This window comes from Solea senegalensis, unplaced genomic scaffold (assembly GCF_019176455.1).
Source record: "Solea senegalensis isolate Sse05_10M unplaced genomic scaffold, IFAPA_SoseM_1 scf7180000015245, whole genome shotgun sequence".
NCBI lineage: Eukaryota > Metazoa > Chordata > Actinopteri > Pleuronectiformes > Soleidae > Solea > Solea senegalensis.
The window spans coordinates 1-10,389 of record NW_025321273.1 but is presented as its reverse complement, the minus strand read 5'-3'; the positions used below and the strand labels follow the sequence as shown (position 1 = coordinate 10,389).

General features: G+C 40.4%; 1 protein-coding gene across 1 annotated transcript; it reads left to right on the top strand.

The window, feature by feature from the left end:
- Positions 1-223: 223 nt before the first annotated feature.
- LOC122762091 (serine/threonine-protein kinase SBK1-like) lies at positions 224-4,457 on the top strand. The gene is made up of 4 exons (XM_044017271.1): positions 224-388; positions 3,597-3,741; positions 3,837-4,039; positions 4,183-4,457. The coding sequence occupies exons 1-4, from the start codon at positions 383-385 to the stop codon at positions 4,360-4,362; spliced, it is 534 nt and encodes a 177-aa protein (XP_043873206.1). The 5' UTR covers positions 224-382; the 3' UTR covers positions 4,363-4,457.
- The last annotated feature ends 5,932 nt before the right edge of the window (positions 4,458-10,389 follow it).

Genomic DNA, 10,389 nt, shown 5'->3' with positions numbered 1-10,389 from the left:
TGATCATTTTAGTTTGACTAAATGTAATGTTACCAGATGAAGTGTTTATCAACCATTTTCTTTTTTTCCACCTCACATCTTCCTAACATGGTTGTTTAATCTTGTAACTGAAGCCACATTGTGACGAAAGGGAAGTGAACACACAGACATACAAATGCATGACCACCCGACACTGCATCAGCAGCAGCAGCAGCAGCAGCAGTAGCAGCGGCAGCAGCAGCAGTAGGAAGACACGTCAGATCACACACAGACTGAGAGTCTGAGTCTGAGCAGCAGGTGAAAGAAAACACAAACCCACTGAGATGAAAAGCAGGACGTGAATTTATGTCGGACACATTTCTGAGCGAAGATCAGCGACACTCCACTGGATCACAGCTGCAACATGACAGTAAGTGTGAGCCGAGAGCTACTGTAGAGACCAACACCACAGACATGATCTCAAGTTAAAGGGTCACTTCAATGCAGTCACATCTACTCATATAGATTCTTGTCTTCTTAAAGCTCTGAATAGCTATGTATACACCTTTAACAGTGACAGTGAAGGTTACGGGAGGCAAAATAAAAACAAAAACTAATGTCATTCATTGATATGTCATAATTAAACTAAAATGTGCATGCAGATACATTTGTTGTATGTGGAAATGTGTGGACTTAAAACATGAGAGATTCCCTATTATTAGGTATCTTTGCATGAGTGGATTTGCACTAAAATTCCCTGCAGAGCATCAACAAGCTGATGTAAACATTTTTAGACACATGTTATTATTTCTTCATAATATAAACACAATTAATATAACATATATGATGAAATAATAGATAACAAACAATTATTCCCAATTTCTCAATCTCAATCTTAATTAATTTACACATGCTTTGCCTGATGAGCTTGTGTTGCCTCATGAGTATGGATTATCAGACTTTAACTGATTTAGCTCACAATACTCAAAATAATATAAATAACAAGATAGCTGTTAATTACAAATAATTCCACAACCTAATATTCAATAAATACAAATTTAATTTATTAATATAGGCCTCTTTTGTTGATATTGTTTGATTGGAAATATCTAGAATTATTAATAATATTCTGTTGATTTTTTGTTAGTTTTATCAATACATTTGGCTGAATAATACTTTTTATAAAGCATAATAAACTTGACTTATGAAGGACAGTTTACATCACAGAAATGAGGACATACAGTAAAATGCAAATAATAATGGAAACAGTTCAATCATATTATATATAAAGAGAGAGAATGATTTGTAACAGCATAGACTGTAATGTATACATAAGTTTAAAAAAGTATGTAAGGGTCATTAAATGGGGACATTTTGAATGTTGACCTCTTTGCCATATGTGTGTCAGTGATGACAGACATGTGCATGTCACACACACACACACACACACACAAACACACTGATCCACAGACAAACATCTTGTCAGTCATCATGTTGAAGTTTGTCGTGGGCACAGATCGATTTCCATGTAAAATACATCATCACGACATTTATTCCTGACACACACACACACACACACACTGCATGTCTCTGTATTATACAGCCTGGGCATTCGGCCCATCGTAGCAGCAGTTGTTCTGCAGAGACGTCGCCTCCTCTTACACTCATTTAAACCTGAGCGACTCTGAGCGCGTCAGTTATGCTGTTTACTGAATAACAATCTAATCCCTGATCCTCCACACACTGATGCAAATGCTACTACTGCAACTACTGCTGATGCTACTGATGCTCTTTAAAGCACAGAAAACTTTCATTTATTGTGTTGTGTGTATACAGCAGCAGAGCACGATGTAAGAAGAGTTTACATCGTGAAACTGCCAGGCGAGCGGTACAATTCATTTCTGAATTTCTCTTTTCAGTCAAATTCCAACCCCTTTGTAGATTCACTTTACAAGCTCAACTTCCTGTGTGCAGTGTGGGAATGTCGGCAGGCAACACAAGATCTAAACACTGCTATACTGAGAAACTTAAGTTTGTCTAGAAACTTAAGTTTGTAAACCACTCACTCATCTGCACCAAAGTCCATATAGAAAATAAGTGATTTTAGCTCAAAGGGACACAGGAGCTGCTGCCTCGTGTGGTCAGTTTGTGATTCCAAAGTAATCCTCGATTAGCTCGGTGATTTCAAACTTTGTGGCTTTGGCATTAAAATGATTCCAGACCTGAATAGCTCAATACTTAGAACACTAAAAATACATTCACACATTGTGAAGAAGGATTAGACTTTGAAAATATGGTGTCACGCATATGACTCTATAAGTGTTCTGCTGAGAAATCTTTGAATTGGATTGAATGATTCAGTTGTAGCTAAATCTCCATTAATCTGTCTTCAAAAACAAACCCTCCTACTTTGTGTCTGTGACTGCAGGTGTGGACAAACACCCCTTGACTTATTCACAGTATCTATGTTCAGTACATTCATGGTGCCGTGTTACTCTGTAATGACCGTGTAATGAGTCGACCTGTGTATAGACACAACAAATCCCGACTTGGGCCTGAGGGAACCAGCTGTGCTGGAAACATTAACCTCCCAGCAGACAAAACACACATCTCTGAGAGTGTGAGAGGATTTCATGAGGCTATGAACAGACATATTTATAATACCTGTGGATCAATGTTGTAGTATCTCCATGACAACTGTCATCATGACAACGATGGTGTGGAACTCCACAGAGAAAACAAGCAATTAACCTGTCCAAGTTTTCTTCTAAGTATATAAATTATTTCAGGCAGGGTGTACACAGGGAGGGGTAATGTGGCTCTTCACAGCCCGCCCAAACTCACAGTTTTAGACATTTTTAATTGTAGTTCAAAGTTCTTTTGAAGTTCTACAACCTACCTCAAAGTTCTTCACCCAACTGCTTGCTGTCTCGTCTCCTTAGTCTTTATGATGGTTCAAAGTTCTTGATCACAGTCCAAAGGTCTTGATCACAGTCCAAAGTTCTTGATCACTGTCCGAAGTTCTTGATCATAGTCCAAAGTTCTTGATCACTGTCCGAAGTTCTTGATCACAGTCCAAAGTTCTTGATCACTGTCCGAAGAGTTTGATCACAGTCCAAAGTTCTTGATCACAGTCCAAAGTTGTTGATCACAGTCCAAAGTTCTTGATTACAGTATATAGTTCTTAATTGCAGTTCTCAGTTCTTCAACAAAGCTCAAAGTTCTCCACCCAACTCGTCTTCTTAGTCTCTTTAAGTCCTCCTTCATTCCGATCCTCATACTTTTTTCTCTCTCTCTCTCTCTTAACTGTCAAATTTTGATTTTATTGATCTTAAATGTTCAACTTCACTCCTTCAAAGGTGTTTGCTTAATTTACTGAATCAAAAAAAAACATCTGGTTTTTGGTTACAAAACAGTCAATTGTGTTTTAGAATGTGACTTAGTATCAAGGAGAGCTCATAACGTGGTCAGGAACAGACTGAAAACTGAACAGACTGAAAACTGCTGGAGGTTTTCTGGAGGCCAGATCTGCACTGGCTCTTTATAATCAAACTTGTTGAAATATAATAGGTTTGGCTGTTCCCGCCTTCAGAAAAGAATGGTGATATGGTGGATTATTGAGCTTCTTGTGTTTCCAGGGTGCCACAAAGCTTCTGGACGAGATGTGCCACCTGACGGCTCAGACTCTGACAGCAATGGACACATCTGAGCACTTCAAGGTCCTGAAGCTCCTGGGTGAAGGCTCGTATGGGAAAGTCATGCTGGCCGTACACAGGACGAGAGGTAAGGGACAGAGTGAGACGTGATGTTTGTTTGTTACAAGCTCATGGCAACAAAGTTAGACCCACTGACCACGTTCAATTCGTGGTGTCATGCAGGTACTCCGATGGCTCTGAAGTTCTTCCCTCGGGTGTCCACCTCTCTCTTCTCTTTCCTGAGGGAGTATAACTTCTCTCTGTCGTTCTGTACACACCCATCCCTCACCAGAGCTTTGGGAATCGCCTACTCCACACCTTCACACTTCGTCTTTGCTCAGCAAGCAAGCCTCTTTGGCGACCTCTACGACATCATCCTGCCTGAGGTACATCGTTATTTCATGCTACAACTTCATGGGGGTTTTCTCTGTTGAAGTCCGTTAGCAAAAGAAATGTTGATTGAGAGAGTGAGAGATTGACATTCACCAACTTTCATCCACCATTGTCTCCCTGCTAACGTCCTGTCCAGGTCGGTATGGAGGAGGACTGTTGCCAGCGTGTGGTGTCCCAGCTATGTGGCGCATTGTCCCATCTGCACTCGCTTGGCTTTGTCCACAGAGACCTCAAACCAGAGAACGTCTTCCTGTGCGACTCCACCTGCCGCTGGGTGAAACTGGGAGATTTCGGCATGGTCAGTATGAGAACGTAGTTATTCAACTATCACTGTTAATGTTACCTGCATTACGCAGTACACTCCACAATACTTGCCTGTGGCTAATGCTAGAGCTAACTCCATTTCTGGTAACCAAAGTGTGACCAAAAGCTTGATATTGACCCTTTAATTTCTCTTTCCTCCTCCTGTTTACAGCGTATTTACATGCTTTCTCATTTGTGCGCTCTGTTTATTTCAGCCTACAGCAGCCCTCGGGGTGTGTGCCTGCCTATTTTTCTCATGTGCATACGTGAAAGGACGGTGACATGACAAAAAGGGTCACTGTCCATTTCCATATTTCAAGCAGGTGATCAGTTTCGTCTTCCTCAGTCGCGGGATTGAGGAGGCGTACAGAATGATGGCTCACATTGACGATTACATTCGCCCCCGTGGATATCTCTTTGTTGCTCCACGCTTGAGTGATAAAGGTTGTCACTTGTGTGCCTTTGAGAGACAGAAAAAGGCGAGTGAGAGTCGGGACAATAAAATTCTAGGGCATAATTGTGCTGCAAATGAGTTTTGCACACTTAAAAGCTGACATGGTAGACAATCACTTATCCTTCTATTGCGCACAGAGGATAACACACACACACACACACAAACTTAATCATGATAATAGCATTTGTTACAAAGAGAGGTTGAACGCTCCAGTGCTGACAAGAAAATGTTCTGCAAGAGGTTTTTGGAAACCAGCCTTTATTCACTTAAGGTTATTAGAATTTCACGAGAAAATATAAAATCTCATTATTGTCCATGTCTTTCTCTCGTAGTAAATTTTCATGTGCGTGTCCTAATACAAGGCATGTGGTTGAGAAAGATGAGAGTTAACTTTAAATGTTCACTCCTCGCATTAACTGACAGAGACAGAGAGAGAGATAAAAGAGACAGGAGAAGATCAGCAAAGGATCAGCTATATGCGGCCACATGCATCCTCAAATCACCATTTATTTATTTTTTAATGATCCGATGATCGGAGGACACATTCAATGCAGACTGGGAATGTTCAGACCTGTCCTTAGCACCGTCTAGATGTGTCTAGATGTTAATACCAGGTCTGAACATGCTCAAAGCCTGTGGAGAGACACATTCAGTAGTAAGGCTGTAAACGGAGCCTATAGACGAGGAGGAGGTCCCTAAGCCTTATTATCTCTCAAAATACCTGATTTACACATAATGTTATCATGGAATTATTGATCAATAAAGCTGGAATGAACAGTTAAAAAATCTTTTTGCTACAGGATTCCCTGTCCATATATGATTGTGTGATGGGCAGGAGCATTCACTGTTAAACTAATGTTCTCCATGGATGTAAAAACAGACTTTTCACCAGGTGTATGATATGGCTCTCTCCACACTCACAGGGGAAAAGCTCTGGTCCAAGTCTGTCTCCAACAGCTCTTCTCTTACCTCTTCACACAGGAAGCTGTTTGGCCATCAGCGCTGGGGCACAGATAAGCTCGTGGACACGTCACGTTCGGGGCTGTAACAACAGCTGACCTTTCTAAACACAGATAATCAGTGACTTATTCGCCTCTCAGTCCCAGGACCTCTCTTGTTTAGGAAGGTTATCTCCAACTCAAAGTGGAGTCTACACCCCACAGGCATGTGCACAGCATGGCACGCTCGTGTGACCTTGTTAGCCTCTGTGTATGCAGCAACTCAAGGCTGCTCCTGGTTAAAGGTTAACACCCAACATAATAAAAGGCCTTTGTAGTTGGTGACGTTTGCGAGCATGGATCTCATCATCCCGCTGTTAAGGGTGCAAGATGTAACAGTGTACATTGTGCACACAAGCAAATCACAAGGTAATGTGTCTGCATTCTCTGAAACGTGTGTTTACACGTTAAAGGTTGTTAATCAAAACTCTGACCAAACTTTGGAGCAATGTTTATACTTGTTTTAAGAGATTCACATACTCAAGTCTAATCAAGCCTTGAACAGGATCACTGACTCTAAAAGATGTCAAAGGAGACTCAAAGATGTACAATATTTATATACAGTGACATACAAGTACAGGTGATATGCTGTCTGCCTTTGTGGTACAACTTAATGGTCCACATGTGACAGCAATGACAGGACAATGCCCAAAGAAAGGCCATTAGAGTAATTCAGCTATAAGGAAATGAATGCATTATACACAAACCTAAGATCAGCAGAGAGAAGGGTTACCATTCTGTAGACGTGTGGATAGAAATAACAGAATTTAATAGCAAATTTTAGAGCTGGGTCAGAACCTGGGCGTGGAAGTGAGGTGCCAGAAGGCTTAAGTGATTATGGACCAAATAAGATTACATCACTCTTACTTACTTACTTACTCGGGCCCTTTGCCCCTAGCAGAGCACAGACCATCAACAACACTGTTCCATCTGGCCCCACTGTGTGTTACCTTCTTCTTCTTCTATATTAGTTATTGTCATTTAACTTGACATCACAATATTAACTTTTTTTTTTTTTTTTAAATTACATACTCACGTCTCTGTCCAGAAATATTGGAATATTGGAACTCTATCCCCAACCTACAGATTGTTGTGAAGAAACTACTATGACATGTCATGATGATATGCAATGTTTACACTTCCTATAGTCAGAATATTATGGTTCAAGTAAGTCATTTTGGCTTTGGTGAGCTCCAGAATGATCTTGCTAAACAAAAAACAACAAGTATTCAATCTCAAGAGACGCTTTACGCTTCTTTTTTGTGAAGTGCATTACGCAGTGACATTCCAAAGTCAGAGTTTGAGTGACATCCAGCGCTGCACATTTCGTTTATTGCAGCATATACTTGTGATCAATCATGTGATCACTTGACAGTTGCTCTGGAGTTATTTTTACACTTGGCTGAAAGTGAAAGCGAGCCACTTGATATCCGTGTCTTGCTTGCGCTTACATTTAAAATTACATTTTCTTTTAATACGCGTGTAGCAACTGCAAAAGATCACAAACAGTGCTTTATTGTGTAAAGAGCTGTGGCAGTAAATCCATGTTGAAGGAGCAGGACAGGCAGGGGCATGGAATGAAAAATGGCAGGTAACCAGAGAGGATTAGGATTTTTTTATAGTAACTCTGGATACCAACAAGGACTAATCATGGCAGGTAAACCAGGAAGAATGGGGTGTCAATCTAAGGCTGAGCAAACAAAAGTCTGAAAATACTGGAAACAAAGAGATCCCCATGGCGTCTGCACCATTATAATTACACTACACACTCAGACAGAGAATGTTTTAAATCTGATTTTATCCAGCAGGTTTCAGTTGTAGTTTAGCATCCAGTGAGTCACAGGTGTGTGTGTGTGTGTGTGTGTCCACAGCAATACAACAAGAAATACGAGGGGGGAAAAAACAGGGCGAACCATAAACATTTGCTAGAGATACCAGTTGGAACAACCTGTGAGTATGTTTTTTTTCAACACTCACATGCAGGAACAGATAAACACAATCAATAATTGTGTGTTCTTCTCCAGAACAATAGAAAGAATGGGAGGGGGTGTTTTCTTGCCAACATTTCTGTCCCAATCTCATCGTTGATTACAACATCGTGTCAGGCAGAAGTTCAAATATTTCAACTCGAGTAAATTACACAAACATTAGACCTGCACATCGTTCACATCGCATCAGTTTTTATTGTGTCGTTCACATCATTTGCAATGCCGATGTATGAACGATGTGAATGCAATAGGCCTGGGTCATAGTATTCTGTGTGTAGCAAATGTGCATGTATTAACGGTATCTCATGATGGCACATTGATTCATTTATTAATTTATTAATTAATTAACCAAGGTATTGGAGTCTTCATTACGAGTGACTTAGGAGTCGTTAATGACATTCATGATGACTTTATAGACAAGTCTGTAGTTAAAAGGACGAGAGAAAAATCAAATCTGCTGGATCCCAGTTGTTGATCTAGCAGATGTGATGAATTCACTTATGTGTGACTTGTTTGTCAACATCAACAGCAAACAAAGTGGTCCCTAAATTGTCTTTAACACTGATAAATATACTGGTGATATGATTGTGCACTCCCATGCTGTCTTTACAATATTACCATTAAGTTCTTCGTGATTTATCATTTATGTAACATCTCAAATTGCAGTTATGAATCATCTTGAATCTTATGCATCATACTCACACACTACGTATATCACGTGGACTCTACAAGACCTCTGTGGCCACACAGACATGGAAAGTAAGACCTGGGGGCTTAGAAATATTAAAATAATCCTTTTTCTCCTGATGCTCAATAATGGTTACTTTCTTTGGCATGACGTTATGTGCTGCAGGTGGTGCACACACTAACCTGGCTATTTAAGTGCATGTAAACATAGTTAGGCCAAACCAAACACAAGAAGCTGACGGATTTTGCATACGTGTGTGTTTGAGTGCAACACCTCAACACACCACAAGGCAGCTAACCCTTCTTTGCAGAGCTCAGAGTGAAACCAAGTACTCCAGATCCTATCTATTTGATTTCACAAGTCCTAATATAACCTCTTCCATATGAGGGTTTTTATTACCGCTCAGGGAGACAAGCTTTATTTGCAAGCTGTTTGCTGCAGCAAACAGTTATTGCTCCGTGGCATTTCAATTGAATAAGATATCAAGTTATTGTGTCATTCACTGGGACCCATACGTGACTCCAATAGGAAACTGAGATATTTAAATAGGGATTTTAATAAAGTGAGCTGAAGATATGATTCTACCTGAAGAGGGTTGGAAATATTCAACAATAGCCTGAAAGGAATGGCATTTCCACACTGAGAGCCGTTAATCTTCAGCACTCAAACTATGCAGAGATAGAGAATGTGTTGAAAGTCCATACCAGAACTTTCACAACATGGTGCTTAAGAGTATAGTTTCGATCCTTCTGTCACTGTGGAGGTTTGGCAGGATTTCCAGGTACAGCAGTGCAAATTCAAGATTTATCTAAAAAGATTTCATTTTAAAAGTTAATTTATCTCAATTCTGGCGAACTGTCCAGGGTGTGACCCGCACAGCTCCCCCGCCACCCTTCTGTGGAAGGAAAAGGATGGATGGATGGATGGATGGATGGATCACTACTCATTGCTGCAGTCCAGTGCTGGATCTCTGCCCCTAACAGGAACCAAACAAGACGACAATGCTGCTTCCTGAATCATCAAATGATGTCTTTTGTTATTCTTTTGCCTTTTGCATTTATATACCAAAGTTTAGGGACCACAGCTCTCTGTCTGGTTGAGCATAGGCAGAAACACATGCTGTATTTTCCACAGAATACCAGAGGAATTATTTCCATCCCTTAAAGGTTGTGTCTTTGCTTTTGTAGGTTGCAGAAGTCTAATATGTTGCCAACCCCAGCTTTAGTAATACATTTGCTGATGTCTGACAGCAGGACATCGAGCTCTGCAGTCTGTATGGCCTTGTGTATGAAAATTGCCGCCTGGCACTGCAGCACAGTTAGCCTTACAGAACAGTTTAGGGGAACTGATCAAACTAATAATTGAATGTCACTATTACTAAAAAAGTGACTTCATTTTGACCTCTCACACAACAAGGAAAAAGTAATTCAAGGTAAGAAGAAAATCTTACTGCAATCTCCCGTTATCGTTTACTCTTGTTGGTCCATACAGCACAGTTTATTGGCAACTATTTATTCAGAAAAAGTAGTTCCAATGAAGTTTAGAGCTCTTGGAGTGTATTGTACTTAATTTAATTTAATTTAATTATAGTGGCGTTAGGGATGTGGATGATGACTTTCCTGTGGCTAACCTGGAAAAAGAGTTTTCACTGAGCCTTCAGCTGAATGAAGTTACAGTGTAAATTTGTTTTGCTGAAACCTGAAGGCACCTGGGCTTATCTTTGCGAGCACTTGTCTGCTGCTGTTGCAGATATAAACGTTGCACGTATTTCACCAGAAATAACCAAAATGTGCCAACACTGCCCTGTGTTCGGCTAAAATGTCTGGACACACAGAGATACTTTACTTTATCTGCTCACTGACAAAATTGTTGTGGGCTATCCAGGATGACAGCACACACACACACACGCTCA